The 27957-nt window shown below is 37.1% G+C and overlaps 1 protein-coding gene across 1 annotated transcript in view; it reads left to right on the top strand.

The window, feature by feature from the left end:
* The window catches only part of LOC109109726 (mediator of RNA polymerase II transcription subunit 12-like), a 38642-nt gene extending 10719 nt beyond the window's left edge, over positions 1–27923 (top strand). The window contains 37 exon segments of the mRNA XM_042770419.1: positions 921–1147; positions 1248–1307; positions 1392–1565; positions 2232–2376; positions 2518–2636; positions 4304–4447; positions 4555–4718; positions 5558–5689; positions 5772–5999; positions 6932–7076; positions 8401–8521; positions 10412–10522; positions 10625–10738; positions 11294–11457; positions 11960–12139; positions 14641–14702; positions 14791–14961; positions 15162–15323; positions 16758–16869; positions 16952–17041; positions 17251–17360; positions 17448–17583; positions 18829–18978; positions 19062–19421; positions 20394–20448; positions 20451–20482; positions 20485–20512; positions 20515–20535; positions 20646–20821; positions 20823–20840; positions 22315–22395; positions 22482–22720; positions 25807–25919; positions 25922–25986; positions 26098–26250; positions 26432–26525; positions 27592–27923. Of these exon segments, the coding sequence (XP_042626353.1) occupies positions 921–1147; positions 1248–1307; positions 1392–1565; positions 2232–2376; positions 2518–2636; positions 4304–4447; positions 4555–4718; positions 5558–5689; positions 5772–5999; positions 6932–7076; positions 8401–8521; positions 10412–10522; positions 10625–10738; positions 11294–11457; positions 11960–12139; positions 14641–14702; positions 14791–14961; positions 15162–15323; positions 16758–16869; positions 16952–17041; positions 17251–17360; positions 17448–17583; positions 18829–18978; positions 19062–19421; positions 20394–20448; positions 20451–20482; positions 20485–20512; positions 20515–20535; positions 20646–20821; positions 20823–20840; positions 22315–22395; positions 22482–22720; positions 25807–25919; positions 25922–25986; positions 26098–26250; positions 26432–26525; positions 27592–27629 (4694 nt within the window). The 3' untranslated portion in view covers positions 27630–27923.
* The last annotated feature ends 34 nt before the right edge of the window (positions 27924–27957 follow it).

Raw genomic sequence — 27957 nt, 5'->3', positions numbered from 1 at the left:
CAGCTACTCAAAAGTTTGGGATCAGTAGGATTTATTTAAAGAAGTTTCTTATGCTCATCAGGACTGCATTTATTTGATCAAAAATACAGAAAAAAACAGTAATATTGTGAAATATTATTGCAATTGAAAATAAGTTTTCTATTTTAATATACTTTAAAATATAATTTATTCCTGTGATGCAATGCTGAATTTTCAGCATCATTACTCCAGTCTTCAGTGTCACACATGATCCTTCAGAAATCATTCTAACATGCTAATTCATAATCAATTTTGAAAATTTAATATTTTTTTTTTTTTTGGAACCCGTGACACTTTTGTCAGGATTTTTTGATGAATAAAAAGTTAAAAAGAACAGCAGTTATTGTAACAATAGAAGTCTTTACTATCATTTTGTATAAATTTAGCACATCCTTGCTGAATAAAAGTATTAATTTCTTAAAAAAAAGGAAAAAAATTTACAGACCCCAAACTTTTAAACAATAGTGTATATTGTTACAAAATATTTCAGTTTTAAATAAACGCTGTTCTTTTTAACTTTTTATTCAACAAAAAATCCTGAAAGAAGTTTCACGGGTTCCAAAAAAATATTAAGCAGCACAACTGCTTTCAACATCGATTATGAATCAGCATATTAGAATGATTTCTGAAGATCATGTGACACTGAAGACTGGAGTAATGATGCTGAAAATACAGCTGCGCATCACAGAAATAAATTACATTTTACAATATACTAAGATAGAAAACTGTTATTTAAAATTGCAATAATATTTCACAATATTACATTTTTTTCTGTATTTTTGATCAAATAAATGCAGCCTTGATGAGCAAAAGAAACTTTAAAAAAACAATAAAAATCCTACTGATCACAAACTTTGAGCGCTAGTGCATACGAGCTAAAACTTTGTCTCTGTGTCTGTGAGCCGAGCCCGGGAACGAGAGCGAGCGAGTGGAGTTCTCCAATCTCGTGCTGCTCTTCTGCGAGCTCATCCGTCATGACGTCTTCTCACACACCTACATGTGCACCCTCCTCTCACGCGGTGACCTGGCCTCCGACTCCCACCTGCCCCGCCCACGGTCCCCCAGCGACGAGCCCTCTGACGAATCAGAGCGCAAAGAGCAGGATGCAGGAAGCAGTGTTAAAATGGAGGCAAGAAGCTTTTTGTCACAGTCACAGTGTAGTGGGAAATGATCGGTTGGATGAAGTCATATTTTATTGCTATTAATTATATATATGTATATTTTTTCAGGATACTGGTATGTCAGAGTCAATGGAGATCGATCACAACTCGAGTGCTAACTTTGATGAGGTTGGAGAAAGCTTCTCACTTTTGTAATAGTGATTGTACCTGATGTTTGCTGATTAAATGTATCGCTGTCTGATCCTTCAGCAGATGTTCTCTCCTCCGATGCACTGTGAGTCGAAGGGAAGCCCTTCCCCGGAGAAACCTGCCCCTGAGCAGGAGAGCAAAAACACTGCTAAGGATAAGGGCATGGACCCGGCCTTCCCGCTGGTTTACGAGCAGCCCCGCCACATACAGTACGCCACCCACTTCCCCATTCCTCAGGTGAGCTCGCGCAGGACTGATGGGAAGTGATGCTTTCATAACAAAGATATAGATATGTTCATAAGCTCACCTGTTAGTTTGGAGACCGATTCTCACGATTAACTGTGACTCCTAGTTTGCTGCTTAATAATAGTCACTGTAGTAAGGCAGTTGTTGAGTTTAGGTATGGTGTAGCATTAAGGGATCTGGAATATGATTATGCAGATTCAGAATAAGGCATTAATATGTGCTTTATAAGTACAGCCAAATATACTAGTAGTATGCATGCTTATAAGCATCTAGTTAATAGTGAGAATTGGTCTTTAAACTAAAGTGTTGCCGTTCATAAATAACAAGGGATTCTTTCTTTAAAGTAGTAAAGAATTCATCAAAAATGTATCAAGGTTTGCACAAACACAACTGTTTTCAACATTGATGGTAATAGTGATATTAAATGTTTCTCGAGCACAGAATCAGCATATTATAGTTATTTCCGAAGGATTAATAATGCTAAAAAAATCAGCTTTGATCACATTTTAAATTAGAACCTATTTTAAATTGGAATACTGTTTCACAATAAAACTGATTTTACTGTATTTCTGATTAAATGCACGCAGGCTTGTTGAGTTTTTAAAATATTAAAGTTTTGAACAGTTGTTTAGTGTGACTGAACTGGTTGTTGTTCAGGAGGAGAGCGCAAGTCACGAGTGTAACCAGCGTCTGGTGGTTCTCTATGGGGTTGGCAAACAGCGAGATGAAGCTCGCCACGCCATCAAGAAGATCACCAAAGACATCCTGAAGGTCCTCAACCGCAAGAGCACAGCAGAGACAGGTGCAGATGAGCACGACTCAGACAGATTCAACTGAAAATTTAACTGCACACATTATTAAAGGAATAGTTGACTCAAAGAAGTCATTTGCAGCATGTGTGCTGTATATTCGTTGATCGTTGTCTTTTGTTTTCTTTCCTCAGGAGGTGAGGAAGGTCAGAAGAGGAAGAGGAGTAAACCTGAGGCCTTTCCCACCGCTGAAGACATTTTCTCTAAATTCCAGCACCTCTCACACTTTGACCAGCACCAGGTCACCTCTCAGGTCAGCCTGACTTGCATCAATGAACTGCTGTGACCTGCTTTTGTGTCTTTTTTTTTTTAAAACCAATTTTCACCATTTCGCAGACATGTGCACGTGATGTAATTTTTCTCATCAGCATGGTCCACTAATTTTGGCACAGCCTGAATTTTTCATTTACATTTCCTCAAATCTTACTCTATGCATGCAGTTGTTTAAATCACTAATTTATCCTAATAATAGTGAGTAATTTATTGACATTAATCAAGGGATATAAATTAAGTCAAATCATGGCAGTTATTCTTGACAGCTAATGCAATAACTATAATATTAACGTGTGAAACCTTTATAACGTGCTACAGTACCTTTTTAAGTGTTCATTGTTAAAGTTGTATTTTAGTATTTTTAATTCAAATCAGGCCATAGGCTCGACAATAATTGATGCTGCAGTCATCGATGTTCTTTACATCAATGATTGCAGCAGGTTTCAGTTTAAAAGCAGTGCTGTCTCTCTAAACCTGATGCAAATGACGCAGATCTGATCTTTACAGTCATTTAGGACTTTCAAGTCATTTAGGACTGTTTGCAAGGTCAACCGCCAAAAACGGATATTTTAATAGAGTTGTGTGTGTTTTTGTCCATGAAAGAGAACTCTGTGTGCTACTGGTGAACTGTATAAAGTGGCTTTCCATTTCTTAACACAAGTGAAATCTGTTTGGGGGAAAGATTTGACCCCACACAAATTTTTTTAACAAGTTGTTTTTGCTACTGTGCCTTTAAGAGTTCTGTATGTCAGTGAGCTCTGTAAGGATTGCCTAAACTGCACTGTAGCCTGAATAAACTACACCGATGTTAAATTCTGAACAATTTTGAAAAAATTACGCATCATACACGGGTCAACTTTGTAAATGGTTGCTGAGGAAAATTTAGGAATCGCACACTAAACAACTGAGGATTACACAACCAGGCTTTCAAATCATTCTGAATGCAGCTGAATAAATAAGCTTTCCTTTGATGTATGATTTATTAGGAGGATAATATTTGGCTGAGATACAACTATTTGAAAATCTGGAATCTGAGGGTGCAAAAAAATCTAAATACTGAGAAATCACCTTTAAAGTTGTCCCAAATGAATTTCTTAGCAATGCATATTACTAATCAAAAATTAAAGTTTTTGATATATTTACTGTAGGAAATTTATAAAACATCTTAATGGAACATGATCTTTACTTAATATCCTAATGATTTTTGGCATAAATGAAAAAATTATAATTTTGATCTGTACAATGTTTTTTTTTTTTTTTTTTTTTTTTTTTTTGGCTATTGCTACAAATATACCCCAGAGACTTAAGACTGCTTTTGTGCTCCAGGGTCACATATTACCTCATTGCTAGGAGATGCATTCTAAAATAATTTCAAAATGTCAAACATGTTTGATCTTCTCCAATTGGATGTAATCATCAGTCAAGAGTCTGTGTCCATCATGGCCTGGTTTTCTGCAAAATAAGTCAGTTTAATCTGCCCAATTTCTGCAAACTGGCTCTGAATTGCCAGCATCCAGACTGTAAATCTGGGCAAAATTTGTGCATGGCATCCAAGCCTACTGATTTAAATTCCCTATAAATCCTGACCTTCTCCAAATCTCATTAGCATTCAGATATCATTCAGATGGTGTGTTTGGGTTCCCACAGGTGTCCAGGAATGTTATGGAACAGATCGCCAGCTTTGCCTTAGGGATGTCCTACCACCTCCCACTGGTCCAACATATCCAGTTCATCTTCGACCTCATGGAGTATTCGCTCAATATAAGTGGCCTCATTGACTTTGCTATACAGGTATGACAGCCGATCCCAAAATATCATCTCATACATGTAGCAGCTGCTCAGTTGTTTGATTTATTTGTCCATCAGTGATTAACTTGAGCGTGTGTTGTGTCATGTAGCTGCTGAATGAGTTGAGTCTGGTGGAAGCAGAGCTCCTGCTGAAGTCCTCCAACCTGGCAGGCAGCTACACTACAGGGCTCTGTCTGTGTATCGTGGCCGTTCTGCGGAGATACCACTCCTGCCTCATCCTCAACCCTGACCAGACCGCACAGGTCTTCGATGGGTACGTCATATTCGTGTCTGCCACTCGATAAGAGAATGATGTTAAAGGGATAGTTCACCCAAAAATTTAAACTGGGTGTTCATTTACTCCCTCTCAGGCCATCCAAGATGTAGGTGACGTTTTTTTTCTTCAGTAGAACAATAAAGAAGTTTTTTGGCTGAAATCGTGGTCCTTGGTGATTCATAAAATATTTTTTTAGAATGAAAAAGCATATCAAAGAGCACAGAATGAATCCCTGTGGCTCCTGCCGATATGTTGTGGTCTTATGAAGCAAAACGATCAGTCTGTGCAAGAAACTGAACATTATTTATTACGAGTAAACCAGAGCCTCAGACAATCGGTCCGGAGTGATGTCTGGTTCACAAACGAATCGTTCTTTTTAGTGAACTACTTGAACCATTGCATGATTATGTAAATGAACTAGTGAACTGAACCACTTCATTGAAACTAACTGTCCGAAAGAACCAGTTCACAGAAAAGAATCACATTCCCCTGTTTGTCTGAAGCTCTGGGTTACAGGTAATTATATTATAAATAATGTTCAGTTTCTTGCACAGACTGATCGTTTCGCTTCATAAGGCCATAATATATCATCGGGAGCCATGGGTGTTCATTTTGTGTTCCTTGATATGCTTTATTTATTTTAAAAACGGGACCTGCATTTTATGAATCACCAAGGACCACAGTTTCTGCTAAAAATCTTCTTTACGGTCCTACTGAAGAAAAAGTGACCTACATCTTGAATGACCTGAGGATGAGTAAATTAACGGCAGATTTTAATTTTAGGATGAACTGTTTCTTCTTGGACAGTGATGAATATATTGTCTCATTCTCGGCAGGCTGAGGATCGTAGTCAAGTCTGGCGTGAACCCTGCGGATTGTTCCTCAGCCGAACGCTGTATCCTGGCCTATCTCTACGACCTCTATACCTCCTGCAGTCACCTGAAGAGCAAGTTTGGAGAGATTTTCAGGTGAGAGCAACAAATCCATACTTCTTTTTAAGTGTTTCCCCATATTCCTGGTCTCTAATGGTGTCTGGTTTCGTTCCCACAGTGAGTTCTGCTCGAAGGTGAAGAATTCCATCTACTATAACATCGACCCGTCAGACTCCAACATGCTGTGGGAACAGATGTTCATGATCGACGCTATCGCTAATCCCACCGCGCACAACCTCAACCACTCCATGGTGGGAAAGATCCTCAATGACAGCCCGGCTAACCGATACAGCTTCGTGTGTAACGTGCTCATGGACGTGTGCGTGGACCACCGTGATCCCGAGAGGTGAGCATCTAATTCTGTCGGTTTATGTTTTGAGCAGGATCATTATAAATAATTAAAAACTTCTAATGGTTGAAATAAGATTTAAGTATTAGACGAAAAACGAAACAAAATGTTGTACTGTCAACTGAACTCAAATTAAAACTAAACCCTTATATTCAATTCAATTCAAGTTTATTTGTATAGCGCTTTTCACGGAACAACTTTACACAAAATTAAGTTTCTACAATACATTTAGTAGTAAAAAAACAATAGTAATTAAAAATTGACAAATGCAAATTAAACCGTTTAAAATGAAAACTGAAAATACTAAAATAATAATATAACTAAATGAAATAACTAAAAATAAAGATTAATTCTGAGTATTGATAAAAGTAGAATATAAGTAATATTATTAAATATTATAAATTGAATAATATAAATATTTTAATATTATATAATATGTAAACATTATTAATATACATAACACTGGTTTTGAGAAATAAGCCTTTACTTTTTTTGATAAAACATCAATATGAGAAAAACCAACCGGTGATTAGTTAATAATTATCAGTTAATCAGTAATAATCAAACTGAAATATTCCAGTTATTAGTCTGAAGGCAGTTGGTAGCAATAAAAAAATGAAAGATCATTTTATGATTTTTGATTTTTTTTTTTATTATTTATTTACTATCGAAGTTTAAATTATAGAATGGATTAACATCTGTCTTCAACACTTCAAGACAAGAATTGTGTAATTATTCTTTAGTAAACTTCATGGCTAAATAAAAAGATAATCATTAAAATATATTGCGATCACAAAAAATGACAGATACGATTATTATAAACACTGCCCTGCATCTTGTCTTATAATTCTCCGTGAGCATCTTCAGTAATAGCAGAAGAGCTGCATGGCATCTCCTGCGGTGAGCAAATGCTGTGTGGTTTGTTTCAGGGTGAATGATATCGGGATCCTGTGCGCGGAGCTGACGGCGTACTGTCGCTCTCTCAGCGCTGAGTGGTTGGGAGTGCTCAAGGCTCTCTGCTGCTCCTCCAACAACGGCAACTGTGGGTTCAACGATCTGCTCTGCAACGTTGACGTGAGTCAGCTTTCATCTGATGCATTGAGTGCTACCGTGTTGTAGCCGTGTGATCTCATTTGGTATTTTAAGCATACTTGTGCAGATGACGAAAACATGTGTAGATCAATTTTTGTGGCTTATCAAGGTTGTCGTAGAATGACTAGAAGAGTTACTCTTCAGCTAGAAGTCGATGGATGAGTGGTGAAATGTGTAGATGATTTAACCCTCGGCTCATCCAAGATGTTGGTGACTTTTTTTTCTTCAGTAGAACAGTAAAGAAGATTGAAATGGTGAACCTTTGTAATTCACGAAATGCGTGTCAGCAGCTGCTCGTTTTTGAGAAAAAAAAGCATATCAAGGAAACACAAAATGAACACTCGTGGCTCCTGATGATATATTGAGGTCTTATGAAGAGAAACAATCAGTCTGTGCAAGAAGCTGAACATTATTTACAACATCATTACCTGTAATCCAGAGCTTCAGACAATCGATCCGGAGTGATGTCCAGTTCACAAACGAATCATTCTTTTGAACCGGTTGTTTTTAGTTAATTAGTTGAATCGGTTCACCAAATCAGACTGAACAGTTCACAGCACGAGCAGCACAGATCTACAGGTACCTCAACCAAAACTCTGACTGGAAATGAGCAGAAATACCAGCATATCTGATCCTGTGCTCCAGTTCCTCCAACAGTCACTGAACTGAGGAAACAGTTCGACTCGGACTGAAGGCCGATGAGCCGCTGATATTCTCATGAACCGAACACTTGAATGTAGTGCGAAATGAAGGTTTTTATGGTTTCTCTTTTGTTTATGGTCAGCTGATGAAGACTATTTTTTTTCACTTTATATGCTTTAGACTCATAAAACATCCACATTTCACATCATTATTTGGTGCTTTAATAATATAATTGCGTATAAATGACATCGAGTGATTACGTAAACCAACTAATGAATTGAACAAGTTCTTTGAAACGAACTGTTCGAAAGAACCAGTTCACAGAAAAGAATCATATTCCCGTTTGTCTGAGGCTCTGGATTTCAGGTGATAATGTTGTAAATAACGTTCAGTTTCTTGCACAGACCGATCATTTCTCTTCATAAGACCTCGATATATCTTCAGGAAACCACGGGTGTTCATTTTGTGTTCCTTGATATGCTTTTTTTTTAATTCTCGAGACTTGTATTTCATGAATTGCCAAGGATCACAGTGTCAGCTAAACATCTTCTTTACTGTTTTGCTGAAGAAAGTCAGTAAATTTTTCACTTTTGGGTGAACTGTCCCTTTAAATGGCTGTGCTGGATGATCCTGGTGATAAATGAATGTGTTTTCTCTTTGGCAGGTGAGTGATCTGTCTTTCCACGACTCGCTGGCGACATTCGTTGCCATCCTGATAGCTCGGCAGTGTTTGTTGCTGGAGGATCTGGTGCGCTGTGTGGCCATTCCCTCCCTCCTGAACGCAGGTACAGCTCTTTCCGTCATGTCCCACAGTATTCCTGCCATACAGACACTCCGTCACTGCATACCTCACTCTTGGAGTCGTCCAGTTTTTCACAGTTACCTAAGAGAGTTCAAAGAAATCAGACTGCCAGCCTCTTTGATGTCTCAACATTTCACACCGGGCAGCTCCATCTTTAGCTTCGTCCTGCGGTCAGAGAGCTGCTTCTGCCGCCCACAGTCTCTCTCTGTCTCCGATTGACTCAATGCACAAGGAGCTATTCAGGGCAGCAGTGAAAGATGGTGTTCAGAAGTGTATATTTAGAGAAAGAGCATGACATGCTGTGGGAAAACGTGTAAATGTTGGGATAACACTTTATATATAATTCTTTATAAAAGTAATTTTAATGCATTAATTATGCCTTGTAATGCACATTTTAATATTTTGTATGATCTCATGAATAATTGAAACCACAGTTGTTATACATTATAATACTTAGCTATGCATTGTTAGAAAGGATAATGCATTAAAACTGGTGACAGTCAGACCTTCAGATATTATAATGCTTTTTAACTTTGGTTACAATTATTTATGAAAATATATAGTGAATTACAAGCTGCATTATGATTGCTTTTATAATGCATTGTACATAAAGGCTTTACCAAGTGTTACCAAGAAATCAATAAATAAATACTAAATTTAAACATAAAACTGCATATAAATGTTCACAATTTTTTAAGAAAGAACATAACTTTAAATTCTGGTGGGATTCTGTTCCTAAAGCAAATGATAATTGACAAAGTACTTCTTCTCAAATGAATCATCCGATAACTTTGTGTAAGAATTTAAAGGGATAGTTCACCCAGAAATGAACATTAATTTACTCACCCTCATGTCATTTCACACCAAAAGACTTTTGTACATCTTTGAAACACAAATGAGGGTATTTTTAATGTTTCAAAAAGTTCATAAAGACATTGCAAGATGTGAATCACTTTACATGATGAACAGATTTAATTTAAGCATTTATTCACATATTAACATTGATCAACACACACACATAGAGCTCATCAAAAACGATAAATGGAAGCTCAAACCTTGCTTGACATGCTCGAATCAGTGAGGTTTGTTCTCATCACAAACATGTGTTTACCTTCTGTGTACATTCAACATTTGTGTCATTCAGTTTGGAACAACACATGTGACCCTAGACCACAAAACCAGTCATAAGTGTCAATTTTTCGAAATTGATGATGTATACATCATCTGGAAGCTGAATAAATAAGCTTTCCATTGATGTATGGTTTCGGATCGGACAATATTTGGTCGAGATGCAACTATTTGAAAATCTGGAATCTGAGGGTGTAAAAAAAAATCTAAATATTGAGAAAATCGCCTTTAAAGTTGTACAAATGAATTCTTAGCAATGCATATTACTGATCAAGTTTTGATATATTTACAGTAGGAAATTTACAAAATATCTTCATGGAACATGATCTTTACTTAATGTCCTAATGATTTTTTGGCATAAAAGAAAAATGGATAATTTTGACCCATACAATGTATTTTTGGCTATTGCTACAAATATACCCCAGAGACTTAAGACTGCTTTTGTGCTCCAGGGTCACATATGGTTGAACAATTCATGACTGAATGTGTGTTTGGTTGAACCAACACCTCAAATCAAGTCTGAGGATCCTTCTTGGTACTTCAAAGGATTCTTATGCCTGGGTGTTTGTTTATTCTGCTCGTTTGAGTCACATGTGGACTGTCTGGCGGTCTGCAGTATTGTGATCGATTCGTTCTGTTTGTACTGCGTTAATGCAGCTGTGAGCCAGAAATGGAGTCATATTCTGAAGCCAGTGCCTTTCAATATAAGATGCCGGTTGTGACGTGTGTGTGTGTGTGTGTTCAGCCTGTAGTGAGCAGGATTCTGAATCTGGAGCCAGACTTACTTGTAGGATCCTGCTTCATCTGTTCAGAACCCCGCAGCGCAACCCCTGTCCTCAAGACGGCACCAAATCAGTTACAACTCCCTCCAAATCAACTCAATCTCTCTTTTTACACATCCCACCTGAACGACTCTAGATGAACCCATAAAGCTGAGAATAATGTTTTCTGTCCACAGACAAATCCACAGTGGGCATCCGATCGTCCTGCGACCGACATCTGCTGGCTGCTTCTCAGAACAGCATTGTGGTGGGAGCCGTGTTTGCCGTGTTAAAGGCTGTTTTCATGCTGGGTGAGACTTTGAGACTTTAGTTTTTCTATTGTGCATTCACGTTTTAGCCAGTCAAACAGGGAGATTAAAGGAATAGTTCACCCAAAAATGAAAAAATTTGCTAAAAAATGTATTCACCCTCAGGCCATCTAGATGCAGATGAGTTTGTTTCTTCATCAGGTTTGGAGAAATGTAGCAGTGCATCAGTTGCTCACCAATGGATGCTCTGCAGCGAATGGGTGCCGTCAGAATCAGAGTCCAAACAGATGATAAAAAAACAAATGTTTTTAAATATAAAACCACACTAGTGCATCAATTAACATCTTGTGAAGTAAAAAAACGTATGCCAGTGAAAAAGTAATCTGGTCTGAATCAGGAGAGAAATATGCACAGATCATGCTCTGTTGGACAACGGTGGACTTTTTCATTGGAGGGAGGTTTATTATGGCTGATGTTCTGGCCAGAAGCAACAGATTAAAGTTCAGAGGAGTGGGAGATGTAGACAGTGAGACACAGTTTATGCGTTCAGAATTGATGGTCCCTGAAATCTGTGACTTTGTGTGTTTATTTCTCCAGGAGACGCAGAGCTGAAAGGTTCAGGCTTCTCTCACTCTGCTGGATTGGACGACATCGGAGAAGATGACATGGGCTCCAAAAAATCCGGAGGACGTAATGTCTCGATTGAAACGGCCAGTCTGGTGGTTTACGCCAAGTATGTGCTGAAGAGCATCTGCCAGCAGGTGAGGCTTTAAAAAGGATCAGATTGTCATACTTGGAGTAGTTTTTTAGCTGTTATAATCCATATTATAATACCAGTGTAGACTGAAATTGTGGAAATATGTGACCCTACACCACAAAACCAGTCATTAAGGGTAAAATTTTTGAAATTGAGATCTGAAAATCAATTTAAAGTTGTCTAAATGAATTCTTAGCAATGCATGTTACTAATCAAAAATTAAGTTTTGATGTATTCACGGTAGGAAATTTACTAAATATTTTCATGGAACATGATCTTTACTTAATATCTTAATGATTTTTGGCAAAAAATAAAAATTGATAATTTTGACCCATGCAATGTATTTTTTTGCTATTGCTACAAATATACCCCAGAGACTTAAGACTGGTTTTGTGCTCCAGGGTCACATTTTTCACATCCTAACCACTCGGCTAGAAAATGAGGATGTGAATTTTTTCCAATCTTCTGGAAATACATGTTTTTTTTTTTTTTTCTCTCTGGTTCAGGAGTGGGTGGGTGAGCGGTGTCTGAAGTCTCTGTCGGAGGACAGCAGTGCTCTGCAGGATCCGGTGCTGGTGAACATCCAGGCTCAGCGCTTGCTGCAGCTCATCTGTTACCCACACAGGCAGCTGGACAGCGAGGAGGGCGAGAATCCTCAGAGACAGCGCATCAAGCGCATCCTGCAGGTCACACGCTCTCACATGACCCCATCAGAACATCTGCTCCTCAGCTTTTTATAGTAGTATAGAGTGAATTTTACAGGCAGCTGATTACATCAAAACCTTTAAGTTGATACATTTAAATATTACTTTAAACATTACAGTGTTTCCCGTGCCATAATCCATCCTGCCAGTTTCATACAGAACCAAAAATATCTTTACACCTATAATAACAAAAGACCCTGTGTGTTTTGTGCTGTTGCTCTGAGCGTATGGTTCACAGTAAATGCAGAAACTCACTCTATGCATATGCTGATATTTTGTATATTTTTTGTGCATTTGGGAGCACAATGTGCACCAGGTTCACTTTTTTTTCAGTCGCATGAATTTGAAAGTTTTGTGGACATGTTTAAGTCATTTCATTAGGTTAGTAATGAGAAGTGTTTGTATTCCTGCTGTCATCGAAATTTAAGGCCTGCTTGCAGTTTTCCACCAAAATAAAAGCTCCAGGGTTTAGCACTTGTGAAGAAATTAAGACACATTATGTATTGTATATACAGCTACGAAAAAAAAAACAAAACAAGAGGCCACATGAAAATTCTCAGTTTCTCTGGATTTACTATTTATGGGATTGAGTAAAATGTTAAGATTTGTTTATTCTATAAAGGTCTGATAACATTTCTTTCAATTTTTTTTTTTTCCCAGAAAAATAATGATTGGTCAAAATAACAAGTGTTTTTAGGTTATTCCACCAAATATTGACTTCTTAACTCTTCTGAAGTTAAAACATTGGTATTGTCTAACTGTCACCGTCCCACCTGTGGGACGCTTGGTGCTCTTTTTTTTGGTTGTCCTTTTTCTCTATAAAATCTTTTAGTAATCATCATAAATTATATATCATTTGAAAGCTTAGAAGCCCAAGATTCATCCTGTGAAAACCATTTTGAAATCGGACATTGCGTTACCATGGAAATGGTACTTTAAATTGTTATGGCGGTCTCCTTCCCCCTTAGTGGGCGGAGTCAAGTGTCATATTACAAAATGCATTACGGTCTTTTAGAATCAAAAACTTTTTATAATCTTGGCAACAAACATATCATTGGAAAGGTCTGAGTCTCGGGATTCCATATTCGGTGGTTATTTTGAGTACTGAAGTAAATTGACAGAGAAATCTAGGGAAAAATTCATTAAACAAAATTCAAAGGAGTTTTGATGGCTCCCGGTGGCTGTTTGTGGTATGACGCCCTAAATAAAATCTCACAGGAAACCTCAATTTTTTTTCAGATCAACTTCAAATTTGGAACATAACTTATTTAGACACAAGGCTTATATTTGAGACCAATTTTAGAGTAAAAACCTGTTATGTAAAATATTTATAATAAATAAAATATAATAAAATTAATATAGCGCATTTTATTTACAGTACATTTAAACTTCTATAACTTTTTGATACTTATTTTTTTTTTATTTTATTTAAATTTTTCAATTTTGTGATAATTTTCTTATTTTATTAGAGACCAACCTTAGGTCTTTATTTCTATGTTTTAATGTGTTAATAAAATTTAAGTTGGATAGTGCACTTTAATGCCTATTTTTAAAAAATGGGGGGTGACAGTTAAGGGGTTTTAAAAATGAATATAAACATGTCTGAAAACATGGCATCTTTTTTTGTTATTTTGACCAATTTTGACCATTCCATGCTCTCAATGACAACATTTTCTATTTAAAATTTGGAAGAAATGTCATCAGTAGTTTACAGAATAAAATGAAAATCACATTTAACTCAAAACACGTTAATAAAAATCGTAAATCCAGAGAAACTGAGAATTTTCAAGTGGGTCTTTTTCAAGTTTCTGTCTTAATAATAATAATAATAGTAATTTATTTAATAATTTATATTATTATATTTAAATTGTTTGGCTTTCCTAAAAATACCAGTGTGAATGTGATGTGGACTGACACACCGTCACAACAAAAAATAGGTTTTTAGTCCACTTTAAAGTCCTGGTACAAATCACTGCAGACTGAAAAGGAGTTAGAGTCCTTAATTTTTTTTTTTTTTAACTTAAATATGTACAAACTTTTCTAGATATTCTCTTGGTTAGGTGTCCACCCACCATAGTCTCACAGAAGACAGAGTCCTGGGGAAACACTGTTAAACACACATTTGTGGAGGAGTTTTTGAAAACCTGTTTGAAAACAGTCATTTGGTGAAGCTGTCAGTGCAAAAAATGCGACTTTCAGCGTTAAAACCCAGTAGACTAGACCTGCATACGTGAAGACAAACAGGTGTTTTAGACAGCGAGTGGAAGAGCGGCAGAGAGTGAACAGAGAGTCATTTCCCTGAGCTTAATTATTAATTTCACACCCTTTAGCCTTTAAGCCATGAATGATTTGTGTGGGTCTCACAGCAGCTCATTATTCTGGATCGGTTTTCATCTTCATAGACAATTAACATCCAGCTGGGGCTCTTCAGCTCTGCTTTGATTGCTTTAAAAGCATTCTTTCCATATTCCGTCTGCTTACAGAACATGGACCAGTGGACCATGAGACAGTCGTCTCTCGAGCTGCAGCTCATGATCAAGCAAAGCTAAATAACGTAAGCCGAAGCGTGTTTGCTGAGTTCATCACCGTTTGATGATTTCTCGTCTCTTCTTAGGTTTGTTCATCTGAACCCACTCTTTACAGGAGCTGTATTCTCTTCTGGAGAACATAGCGAAGGCCACCATCGAAGTCTTCCAGAAGTCTGCGGAGATGAACTCTAGTAACCCCACCTGGAATGGCTCTGCGGTTTCGAGCAGCTCCGTCTCCAATAGCAACAGTGCCAGCAAACTCAAACCTGTGCTCAGGTCGGTGACCCCAATCATTGCTTTGTAGCTGAGGGCTCTGTGTTCTTAGTTATTTTCAGTTTGCTGAGTCGATGGACTGGCCTTCTCTTCTTCAAACAACACACAGCAATGTTCCCGTCAGTGTCTAAGCTGTAAGAAGAAAGCGATGCTGTGCAGCTCATGCCCTGCTTGTTTCTCAAACACTGTTGTGTTTCCTCCAGTTCCTCCGAGCGTTCAGGGGTCTGGTTAGTGGCCCCTCTGATTGGTAAGCTGCCCACCTCAGTGCAGGGTCACGTGCTGAAGGCTGCGGGCGAAGAGCTGGAGAAGGGACAGCACCTGGGACCCTCCTCACGGAAAGAAAGAGATCGGCAGAAACAAAAAAGGTATTAGACTTAACAACAGCTTTATTTACACTGTCGCTTTTCTCCTGATGTGTAGTGTCTCAAATGTGCCTAAACATGTTGCCAAGATATACAGGTTTTGAAAGTCGTTCTAAACGAAAAGAAACAAAATTATACTGCCCTCCAAGATGAGTTTCTATGACAGTGTCACATGATCCTTCAGAAATTATTTTAATATGCTGATTTCTTATTAACGATGTTAAGAGCAGTTGTGCTGCTTATTATTGTGGAAACTGATACTTTTTTTTTTTTTTTTTTTAAGTATTCTTTGATATATACAAGTTCAAAAGAACAGGGATTATTTAAAATTTAAATATTTTGTAACATTATAAATGGCTTTACTGTCGCTTTTGAGCAATTTAATCTGTCCTTGTGAAATTAAAGAATAAATTCTTAAAAAAAAATTATAATAATAATAATAATAAAAAAAAATATAGAGAGAGAGAGGGAGAGAGACAAAAAACACAAACAAAAAAGTTAATATACAAATAAAAACAGTATATATATATATATATGGGTCAAAGACGAAAAAGTGTAATACTGCTTTAAATTGTTGTAGTTTTTCCCCCCAAAAATGCAAAAGGTTTTCTGTTTTATTTAATGCAATTTTGTTTTTGTTTATCTGAGAAAAAAATAAATATCATACATTTTCCCCTGATTTACAGAAGACACCCAGTAAAATGTCATTCAGTGTAACAATCTTGTCAGGCATATTTACAACAGAAATCAATTTATGACATATTAAAAGACTAATTACTTTCACCCCAAATACTAATGAGTTGTAATTTTACATTTTTAACATTTGCCACTGTCCTAGGTTTTGCCCATTTGTCAGTAAGAATTTTTTACTAATTTAAAGCACAATAAAATTTAGTATGCTCCATTATTCTTTTAGATATTTTAATATGCACACATCAGAATAAGCATGTTGTTTGAATTTTTACATAAATATTGTGTTACACTGAATGACAATGTAACATTATTTCAACCAAATTTTTTCATTTTATTCCCCAAAAACTTATTTAAAACCTTAAAAGTAGACACATTACTTACATTTAATGTGCTTTCTATGGACACAATCACTTTTGTACATTTCCTTTGATGCGGACATTTAACGTCTTGACCCATATATATATATAATTTATTTATATATTTTATATACTACTTTTGAATACCTCTGGAATCACAGGTTGACTTGAACTCTTACTGACCCCAAACTTGTGAACAGTAGTGTAAGTGTGATTCTAAACAACAACACTTAATAATAATATAGAGTTCAAGGTAAATAAAAAACTGTGCTTCTTGTTTTGTGTTTAGAGTCTAGGCGTGGTTCGGTAACACGGTATATCACAATAATAACATGTGTGACTGTATTATCAAGAATTACCTTTTCCTCTGTGTCCTGTTCTCTTTCAGTATGTCTCTCCTGAGCCAGCAGCCCTTCCTCTCTCTGGTGCTGACGTGTCTCAAGGGACAAGACGAGCAGAGGGAGGGTCTCCTGACTTCCCTCTACAGCCAAGTCCAGCAGGTACTTCATCAGCTCACACCGTGTGACTCAGTCAATGCTTCTCAGCTCTTCAGACTGATGTGGTGTATTCCTCTCCTATCAGATTGTGACTAACTGGCGTGAGGACCAGTACCAGGACGACTGCAATTCCAAGCAGATGATGCACGAGGCCTTGAAGCTGCGGCTCAATCTGGTGCGCAACCATTATCTCTGTCTCTCATCTCATCATCTGCCTTAGGCTGACCAAAGAAATACAATCTGAGTGTTGATCTGCCTCTCATCAATCTCATTTCCTTGTATGGCATGCCCGAGGTTAAACTCTGCCTAAAAGACAAATGCATGTCACCGAGATGTGGTTAAACTACACTGAGCTCATTTCTTATTTGGTGTCACGTGGTCTAGGTGGGCGGGATGTTTGATACGGTGCAGCGAAGCACACAGCAGACGACGGAGTGGGCGGTGCTTCTGCTGGACATCATCAGCAGTGGCACGGTGGACATGCAGTCTAACAAGTGAGATCTGACACACCCTTCATTCAGCCACCGACCGTCTTTGCTCTACAGTCACAGAGTTGAATGATGTTTGTTGTTTTCCATTAGTGAGCTGTTCACTACGGTGTTAGACATGCTGAGCGTGTTGATTAACGGCACTCTGGCGGCGGACATGTCCAGCATCTCTCAGGGCAGCATGGAGGAGAATAAGAGGGCCTACATGAACCTGGTCAAGAAGCTCAGGGTGAGACTGAGCAAAACTGTGATTGTTATTGACCTCAGAGAATGAGTTGGAGCCCACTTCAACCTTTGTTTTTAGTGCTGTTTTTAATGTTAAATACATGTGAGGCACAAAGGTTGGACGCCACAGACTTTTTTTTTTTTTTTTCTGGTGGAGTAGGTGAAACTTCATATTAATTAACATTATTACACTACTTCATTCTCAAAATATTATGACTGTTAATCCAATATTGCTACTACTTTATTCTAAAACTACTGTGACTTTAATCTCAATGCTATGACTTTATTCTTAAAATATTACAAATTTATTCTCAAAATATGACTTTTAACTCATCGCTATGACTTTATTCTTAAAATATTACAAATTTATTCTCAAAATATTATGACTTTATTTTCAAAATATTATGAGTTTAATCTCATATTGCTTTGACTTCATTCTTAAAATATTACGACTTTATTCTCAAAATATGACTTTTAACTCATCGCTATGACTTTATTCTTAAAATATTACGACTTTGTTCTCAAAAATATTATGACTTTAATCTCATATTTGTATGACTTTATTCTTAAAATATTACAAATTTATTTTTAAAATATTACGAAATTTATTCTCAAAAATATTGACTTTATTCTCAAAATATTATGACTTTAATCTCATATTTGTATGACTTTATGCTTAAAATATTACGAATTTATTTTAAAATATTACGAATTTATTCTCAAAATATTTATGACTTTATTCTCAAAATATTATGACTTTAATCTCATATTTGTATGACTTTTTTCTTAAAATATTACGAATTTATTTTTAAAATATAAAAAATTTATTCTTAAAATATTATGACTTTAATCTCTTATTCGTATGACTTTATTCCTAAAATATTGCGACTTTATTCTCAAAATATTATGCCTTTATTTATTTTACCACACTGAAGACTGGAGTTATGATGCTGAAAATTCAGCTTTACATCACAGGAATAAATTCAATTTTAAGCTATATTCAAATAGAAATTGAATTGCAATAATATTTAACTGTTTTTACTGCATTTTTGATCAAATTAATGCAGCTTTGGTGAGCAGAAGAGACTTCTTTCAAAAACATCTTTAAAAAAATCTTATTTTTTTAAGCTGTAGTCTACCGTAGCAACTGTAATAAGCAACGTTATATCATCTTGGGAGTGATTTTGCGCAGACAAGTGCCACTCACTTTTCCTCTGGAAATGTAAGTCTGGTTTGCTTTGCCCTGCAGAAAGAGCTCGGTGACCGTCAGTCCGAGAGCTTGGAGAAAGTGCGGCAGTTGCTGCCTCTGCCCAAGCAGACGCGTGATGTCATCACCTGTGAGCCCCAGGGGTCCCTCATTGACACAAAGGGCAACAAAATCGCTGGATTCGAAAAAGAGGTACGTAGCACATTATAGGTGTGGCAGCGCTGCTCAGCTTCTGGACATCCGCTTACCTTTGCACTGTGATTTCTCACACACAGGGTCTTCAGGTGTCCACTAAGCAGAAGATTTCTCCTTGGGACGTGTTCGAGGGGCTGAAGCACTCGGCTCCGCTGTCCTGGGGCTGGTTTGGGTCTGTGCGGGTCGACCGCAAAGTCACAAAGTATGAGGAGCAGCAGCGGCTCCTGCTTTACCACACCCACATAAAGCCCAAACCACGCAGTTACTATCTGGCGCCCCTCAACCTGCCCCAAGAGGAGGAGGAGCCACCCACACCCGTGCCTCCTGAGCCGGACAAGAAGGTGGATCCAGGGAAGCCGGAGAAGAGCGCCTCTAGTGTCGCAGCTGACCCCAGTAAGAAGAAAAAGAAAAAGAAACCGACATCCGCAAATAAACAAGAGGTAAACATGAGAAAAGAAGCAAAAAATGCATCTCCTATGAATATATTTGTGTTTTTTATTAGATCCTTTAGAAGTAATTTTCTTATCAACTCCTTCCCTGTGTGCATATTTTTTTTTTTTTTTAAGTTGCCAGTCACTTTTGATCGTTTTCAAAAAAAAAATGTATGGCCCCTAGAATATTTTATTGTACACATGCAACATGCAATATGTCAAAAGAAAGAACAGATCCTCTGCTTTTAGACCAGAAAAAAAAATTATTCTAGCTTCATTCATCAACACTTGAATGTGGGCAAGTTTCATGAAAGAAAAACACGTTTTGAAAATCAGACTAAGGCCAAAGTGTTTTTTTTTTTCCCGAGGCTAGTGTGTTTTTTTTTTTAAATTGTTTTCAATAGGAGCGCCGCGGTTTTTAAAAAACACAAGTGTTGACGAGGCACTGAGCATTTATTTCACGCTGAGCGTTACGCGCTCGACATTTATTCCTCTGTAACACTTCCACAGATATTCTGTATCATAGCAACCAATGCATCTCAACTGAATATAAAACGCTGCACCGCAGAAGCACTCTCAAGCGCTCACAGCTTGGCTAAAAACTCCTAAGTCTTGTCTACGTCTGGATTGGATTCAGAATGATGAGCAAAACATAGGTGGAGTCAAACTCTTCCGTATAAGATTCAGATTGATGATCAAATTATTGGTTGTGAGTTTGATTCAAGAACATTAGGGAGTTTTGATTTCTGTGCTTCAGAAAATGTTTGATCATTGCATTATTTTACATGCATGTGTTTCCTACTGTATAACTGTATTTTGCATGCATCTGGCTCCTACTGTATAACTGTATTTTGCATGCATCTGGCTCCTACTGTATAACAGCGAAAACAAGGAAATCCAGAAAATTCTATCAATGAGTTAAAAAGTCATAAAATCAAGTTTTCTTTTAAAATCAAATTGCAACCATTTCCTGTGGTCTAGGACTACAAGCCGCACAACCCAGTCTTGCAGTACACGCCAGGCATGGCTCCTGATCTGAGATGAACCAGTCAAACATGCCTTTCCGAATGGGGGTTACCCGACTCCGATGAACATGTATGCCCAAACCAGCCTCTACCACCAGGTCAGTGCATGCCCTTTAACCTCTTTTCCTTTTGAACTTCATAAAGCAGTTGTTTTCAGTAATTTTAGCATCGTGAGATTTTGTTTTTCACTCGTATTTTTACCCCTAAGGAGGTCCCGGTTTAGAGCCCCCTTTCCGTCCCAGGGGTCCTATGGGCAAAATTCCTCCACGTCCCCCCTACAACATGGTTAATATGCCGGGTGCTGGCATGGGCAACATGATGGGAATGGACAAGCAGTTCCAGATGGGCTATAAGCCCCCACAGAGCATGGCTCAGGGGCAGATTTCTCCGTCAACAGCTACAGGTCAGACTGGTGAGTCTGGTTTTACTGATCAAGACCCCAGACCAAAAACACACGTGAGCTGCATTTACACTGGCACTAAAAAATCCCAATTTTTTTGCTCACATCTGACACAGATTGGAATTTGTTGCAGACGTGTAAACACAAAACTCAGCACAAGATCTGATTTTTTTTTTGCATCCGATCTGAGCCACTTCCAAATGTGGTTTTAAATCAGATACATATCCAATATCTGCGATATTGCGCATAACAAGCTTCACAATCATGTCAATATTTGTGTCCAAATTGAATGTAAACAGATGGGCCAAAAAAATCTGATATGGTCAAAAGATCGGTTCTGTGCATTAAGACTTTCAGTGTAAATGCAGCCAATTGATGCTGACATGTAACCAGCTTTACGAAGAATAAAAATTGGGTGTTTGAGCATCTTGAGCCTGTAATGTACACTGCGAGCTTGTAAAAGTTTTTGGGGTGTGCTGTAAATTGTGTTTATAAATGACTGTTGAGATGGTATTCTCACTAAAATTAAAAAAAAAAAAAAAAAAAAGAGTAGAGGCTTGGACTGGGAAACAGGGTTGCCAGGTCTTCAAAACAAAACCAGCAGATGTGTGGTAAAACCCCAGGCTTCGCAACAAGTATTATTATGGCTTGACTTGATTGCATGTAAATGGTTGTGTATATATATATATTAAATTTTAATTTTAATTTAATATATATGGGTATGGAAGCCTATTTAAGCTATTAAATAAAAAATAAAAAAATGGAATTGGGACTTATCTCACAATTTGTTTTTCCTCAGAATTGCATGATATAAACTCGCAGTTTGTGAGTTATAAATTAGCAATCGTGGAATATAAATCCTCAATTACGGAAAAATCTCGCAATTCTCTCAATCGCGAGTTTACATTGTAATTCTGACTTTTTTTCTCACAGTTTTGACGACTTTTCTAAGAATTGTGAGAAACTCGCAATTGCGAGTTTAATTCTGAGGGGGAAAAGTTATTTTCTTACAATTGCAAGTTTTTATCTTGCAATTCTGACTTTATTTCTCAGAATCGCATGTTTATGTCTCGCACTTCTAACATTATTTATTGAAATTGCTTATTTATGCATCACAATTCACAAAAGGTGAATTCACAAAACACAATTGCGACTTTATCGCACACAATTTTGAGAAAACGTCAGAAAAACTAGAAAAAGTCGTGGTAACTTTTTTTTATTTTTATTCAGTGGCAGTGGCAGAAACATGCTTCCATGTATGGGTCACGTCAATTAAAAAAATTAAAAAAAAATTGTCACTCTTAAAGTTTGACGTAGACCATCATGGCGATGTGTTTCCATGTGCAAGCAACTTCTGTTTTTTTTTTCCTTTGTGTGTCTCCTAGTGATTTGTGGATATTCATTCAGAAGGTCTGATGATAATTTTCAGGAAATGGAAGGCATTCGTGTTTTTTATGCTCTGTTTGCACTTCTCTAGAATCATAATCATTTACTTGGACAAGCGCAGATTAGACAAGTGGCCCCTAATCAGCAGTATGCATCAATGCAGCCGACTCAGGCAAGTACAGGCAAATTTGCATTGTTGATATATTCAGCATTTGCTGAAACCCGTTGATGACATCCCATGTTTTTCTCTCTCTTCAGAACATTTCCCAGGGCTACACCACCTACGGCTCACACATGGGGATGCAGCCACACCCCTCTCAGCCCGGAGGAATAGGTCCTGCCTCGTACGGTAACCAGGGCTTCCAGGGAGGACATCCTGGCACAAACCCAGCCATGGTGGACCCTCTTAGGCAAATGCAGCCAAGACCTAGCGGCTACGTCCATCAGCAGGCTCCTGCAGCATACGCACACACACCGTGCCAAACACGCAAAGGTCAGTCACAGACAAAAGTGCTTGGCTTGGTCCTGGTTTTAGCACCTCGCCTAAAATAATCAGATAGTGTTAACTAAAAGTCTGTCCGTTTTAGTCAAATTTAAGTCATGCTTCGTAATGGTTAAACTGATGATTATTTTGCTAAAAATTATAATCGTGATTATTGATCATGATTGTTGTCATTTGAGAAATATCATTAGAATTATTGCACCTATAAAACACAAATCAATAGAAAGTCAATTCTTACCCATGATTTGTTTTACCTCATCTAGTTTCCTGATTTATTATATTATCATCAGGGCTGGGCAAGTTAACACGTTATTATCGCGTTTACGCATTAATTAATTAATGCGAAAATTATTTTATCATGCATTAACGCAATTACTATTATTATTTTTAATAATTAATAATCCGGTATGGACATGGTGTCAAGATGCACCATCACAAGAATACAAGAATTATATGAAAAGGAGATTTTAATTGATTACATTAATGTTTAAGTTGAGATTTACAATAATAAATATTTTAACTGCTGCTATGTTAAGGGGGAATACTGCTGTAAAAAAGCACCTTATTTTGTATTTGAGTGTTTGCAAATCAAATGTTATCGCACTTTTGTTCATAAAGCAGTACTTTTAAAATAAAAGTGTGCTATACAGTACTTTTGAATTAATTATTGATTTTTGCGCATAACAATGCGATTAATCGCAGAAAAAATCATGCGATTAATCACGATTTTAAAAAAATAAAAATAAAAATTAATAAAAAAATAAATCGTTGCCCAGCATTAATTATCATATAAATGAATAACACTCAACCCGTTCTTTTTCATCAGTAGTATTATTTGTGATTTGAATTTTGTGAACAGGAGTTCCTCTTTTGCTGTGTTATAAGCCGGGCTTCTTCGAGTGCATTCACTTTTGTATTCGCGATCTTGTCACGTTTTACAAGAAAATATAATTTTTTGTTTTGCTTACATGCATCTACATACCTCTCACTTTTCAAGACTAAAACAAAAGATGGATTCATGGTTATTCTTAATTAAGAAGCACAACAATAAAATAAGATACAATGACAAACTTGCTTACAAAACGTTTATTAACTCAAACGAATAAGATGAGGCATGGCATACACCGCATGCTGTATTATATACCGACTAATAAATTACAGAACGTTTAGCAAACACTGAGGAATCAAATAAAATAAAAGAGAGCCTCCATAGTGTAACGTGAGGTAAACGGCAAAGATAACAAGCTTTTTCAAAATAGTATTTTCAAAGTAAAACTAAACTTGCTTTCGTCGGTTGAAAGTGCTTGCATGTTTTTTCATCAAACTTCCTTGTGCTGTAAATCAGGTCTTGCCACTTTCGGTTCCGATCTTTTTGTGTCCTTCATTAAATATGGATTTGTTTTTGTGGATGTGTTCAAAGGAGCTACCAAATATTATCATAACACATGCAGATTGATATCTAATATATAGCATGTATTGCATATATTGAAATTTTTAACTCTTTAGTCTCGGTTTTTCAAAATAAAATGAAAAAATAAAATAAAAAAAATCACCTCTCTATATTGGTATCATATGCATGCATTTTCTATACAGCCATACTTTGGCAACATTTTAGATTAGGGAACACTATTCACTATTAACTCGTTTCTTATTAAACTTAAATATTGGCTTTTTTTAGTACTTATAAAGCACATAAATGCCTTATTCTGCACAAGTATTTTCTAGGTCACTTAACTTTGCCCTGTACCTAAATATAACTACTACAGCAACTGCCTTACTTACCTTAATTAATAAGCAGCAAATTAGGAGTTTGAGGACTCTTAGTTAATGGATATGTGTTCCTTAAAGGTGCTGTAAGTATATTTTTTTTACTGTGCTAAAGCATAAAAAATACCATGTTTGCAGATATTTAGGAAACATGCTAAAAAAGTTCACACTTGTTTTTCGGAAAAAAAAAAACAGTACTTCAGCCTGTTACTCTACTTTGAAATGTGCGTTCTTTGTCAGAATGTCTGTTTTTGTTTTGGTTTGAAACCGGTCTGGTTTCGCCCCATGATTTCTGCGAGGTTTTTCTCTGCTGGCAAACTTAGCAGCACATTCAACTGACCGAACCGCAACAGACTTAAGTACAAAACAGCGTTTCCAAAAACCTATCACTGTTGACTGTGTGGGAATATGAACATGAATGGAGTTCATCTGTAAATATGCACATAGTTTGTTACACAGACGGACGTTTGTGCTGCATGATATGTAAATTAAAGTAATATAATTCACTGCTGTATAACAACGTACTGCTGTTATAATTCAAGATTTAAGCAATTCAGTTGAAGTGACTGCAGGTTACATTGAAGTACTATTTCAGAAACAGAAAATGTGTGAAACTTCATTATTGGGCATTTATTGGGATAAAAATGCAGTACTGTATGTAACAGTTCAGAGAGTAAACGCAAGTACAACTTAAAGGGATACTCCACCCCAAAATGAAAATTTTGTCATTAATCACTTACCCTCATGTCATTCCAAACCCGTAAAAGCTTCGTTCGTCTTCAGAACACAATTTAAGATATTTTGGATGAAAACCGTGAGGCTTGTGACTGTCCCATAGACTGCCAAATAAATAACAGTGCCATATAACCATATATATGACAATCATATACCTTTCATACCTTTCCTGGACCTTGACAACTGTTATTTATTTGGCAGTAACTTCTATGGGACAGTCACAAGCCTCACGGTTTTCATCCAAAATATCTTAAATTGTGTTCTGAAGACGAACGAAGCTTTTACGGGTTTGGAATGACATGAGGATAAGTGATTAATGACAAAATGTTCATTTTGGGTTGGAGTATCCCTTTAATGGCGTCATGAGCATATTTGAATTGTTATATAAAGTCATAAGCATGTTTATTAAAAACAGTAACAATTATTTCGGACCTTTTGACATCGGTGAGAATTCAGATTTCGGACCTTTGAAATGTAAACTTTGAGAACCCCTGATCTAAAGTGTTACCCCATACTTATTTAGTAATGTTATACTGGAGTGTAAAACACATCAGCTCAGCTTTTCACCATCTGTCTCAGGTTTTCCCATCAGTCCATGCAGCAGACTCCTATGATGCACAGCCTGGTTCAAGGTCACATGGGAGCACAAGCCATGCACCCCAACATGAGGACCAATCAGATGATGGACCAGCAACACAACAACAACAGCAAGCCCAGCAGCAACAGCAGCAGCTGATCAGACAGCATCCAGCTCTCAGAGTGCGTACACCACACACACCAATGCATTGTGGGACACTGCGCGTTTCACATAACGCCTACATTTCAACGATTCGCCTGTAATGTCATGGTATCTGTGTGTTTGTCTTACAGCAGCAGCAGCAGCAGGTTCAGCAACAAGTGCAACAGCAGCAGCAGGTCCAGCAGCAGCAGGTTCAGCCTCAGCAGGTGCCGCAGCAGCAGGTTCAACAGCAGCCGGTGGCATCACCCAGCCTCCCGCCCCAGGCCCTGGGAATGCAGCCCATGGTAAGACCCCGAACTACACATCTGCACCATCTTTCAATTAGGTACTTTTAAAATGCATCATGTACTGATTACTGAAACAAATTATTCAGATAAACATTTCTAAAACGGTTCTAGAAGCGTCTGTTGCTTTACCTTTTTTTTTGGGGATATTCTGAACATTTCCTTCTGTATTTTGTCTCAGTTCCCACGGCAAGGCATGCAGCAAGGCATGCAGCAAACCCAGCAGCAGCAGCAGACCGCAGCGCTGGTCAGACAGCTCCAGCAGCAGCTCTCAAGTATGCTTTGAACCCTATATTACTATAACCACGATACACTACTGTGTCTTTGCTTGATGTACATTGCCCTCATAACATTTTCAAATGCTCATGGCGGGAGCAATATCAACATAAATTCTTATTTCTTGTAGGGCTGCCCCCCTTAATAGACAAATAAACAGTAGTCGATCCCAAAATTAGTCGGTTAGTCACAGAACAAAACTGTCTGGACAGATCGTTAACAGCTGGTCCTTGAGCTAATTACTGTATATCAGGCAGGAAATACACACATTCAATCATTCATCGACCTCAAATATGCTTATCATCTGAAAGTGAAACATGTAAGTAGTAGCAAGTAGGGGTGGGCAGTATGACCATATACAGTATGTGACCCTGCAGCACAAAAGCAGTCTTAAGTCTCTGGGGTATATTTGTAGCAATAGCCAAAATACATTGTATGGGTCAAAATTATAGATTTTTCTTTTATGCCGAAAATCATTAGGATATTAAGTAAAGATCATGTTCCATGAAGATATTTTGTACATTTCCTAATTGTATGGGATGGCAAAACTTAATTTTTGATTAGTAATATGCATTGCTAAAAACTTCATTTGAACAACTTTAAAGATGATTTTCTCAATATTTAGATTTTTTTGCACCTTCAGATTCCAGATTTTCAAATAGTTGTATCTCGACCAAATATTGTCCTCCTAACAAACCATACATCAATGGAAATATTATTTATTCAGCTTTCAGATGATGTATACATCTCAATTTTGAAAAAAATGACACTTAAGTCTGGTTTTGTGCTCCAGGGTCACATATAATATATATATTTCAGGATACAGTTATTCATATATGTAGTTATTCTGAAAATCGACAAAAAGGGCTTTATATATAAAAAATAACCTAAAATACTTTAAAAATGAAAAGTACTTCACCTTGTTTGATTTTTCGTAACTCGAAGCCCTAGTATTTTCTAAGTTCATACATTTTGTATTTGTTTTCATTCTTAGTGCTGTTCTTTATCAATGCAAAGTCAAAATGTGTCCTTTTCTGTACTGAAACGATGTTTTTCTTTCCCTAGGTACTCAACCTGGACAGAACACCAACTCGTATTTCTGAGAGCGTCTGAATGCATTTCATCAGTGGTATCGAGTAGTTTTAGCGGATTTACTGCTACGTGGCGCTTTCTGAGAGAAGAGGCGCGGCTGCAGTAGAGTCAAACGTTGTTTTCAGACATGCATTTCAGAAAGTCATTCTGTGAAACATTGAGGTGAACCATGAGGTTAAGAGTTTATGTAAAAAGAAGTAGAGGAAATTATAAGATTATTGCAACTTTTTTTTTTAATTTTATTTCAATTTGTACAATTTTTCAGTTTCGTGTATTTCTCATTAAAAAAAAAAAATGTCAGTTTCTATGCCTTGTTGTACGTTGTATAGACCGTGAGCA

Source organism: Cyprinus carpio, chromosome A14, assembly GCF_018340385.1.
Source record: "Cyprinus carpio isolate SPL01 chromosome A14, ASM1834038v1, whole genome shotgun sequence".
Taxonomy (NCBI): Eukaryota; Metazoa; Chordata; class Actinopteri; order Cypriniformes; family Cyprinidae; genus Cyprinus; species Cyprinus carpio.
Note: the sequence above shows the minus strand (reverse complement) of the source record. Positions and strands in the feature narration are given on the sequence as shown.